Source organism: Eurypyga helias, unplaced genomic scaffold, assembly GCF_000690775.1.
Source record: "Eurypyga helias isolate BGI_N326 unplaced genomic scaffold, ASM69077v1 scaffold22768, whole genome shotgun sequence".
Taxonomy (NCBI): Eukaryota; Metazoa; Chordata; class Aves; order Eurypygiformes; family Eurypygidae; genus Eurypyga; species Eurypyga helias.
In genome coordinates this window covers 1-213 of record NW_010266719.1, presented here as the reverse complement: position 1 = coordinate 213, position 213 = coordinate 1, and the positions used below count along the sequence as shown (strand labels likewise).

Genomic DNA, 213 nt, shown 5'->3' with positions numbered 1-213 from the left:
CGCCGCTATCTGTGACAAACTTAACCCTTCGGTCCTCCTCTCTGAACAAACAGCTCCCAGCGCTCCACCTCAGAGCGTTTCGGTCACGAAGAACGATGGGAACGGGACGGCGATCGTGGTGACCTGGCAGCCGCCCCCCGAGGACAACCAGAACGGGATGGTTCAGGAGTATAAGGTACCGCGGCCCGGCTGGGGCGCGGGCTGAGGCGCGGA

General features: G+C 63.4%; 1 protein-coding gene across 1 annotated transcript in view; it reads left to right on the top strand.

The window, feature by feature from the left end:
• Window positions 1-175, top strand: part of LOC104513749 (roundabout homolog 1) — a gene marked incomplete at its 3' end in the record, with an annotated part of 38912 nt that extends 38737 nt beyond the window's left edge. Inside the window, exon 14 of the mRNA XM_010157203.1 lies at window positions 54-175. Coding sequence (XP_010155505.1) covers window positions 54-175 — 122 coding nt within the window. The remainder of the gene's footprint in view (window positions 1-53) is intronic.
• Window positions 176-213: the final 38 nt, after the last annotated feature.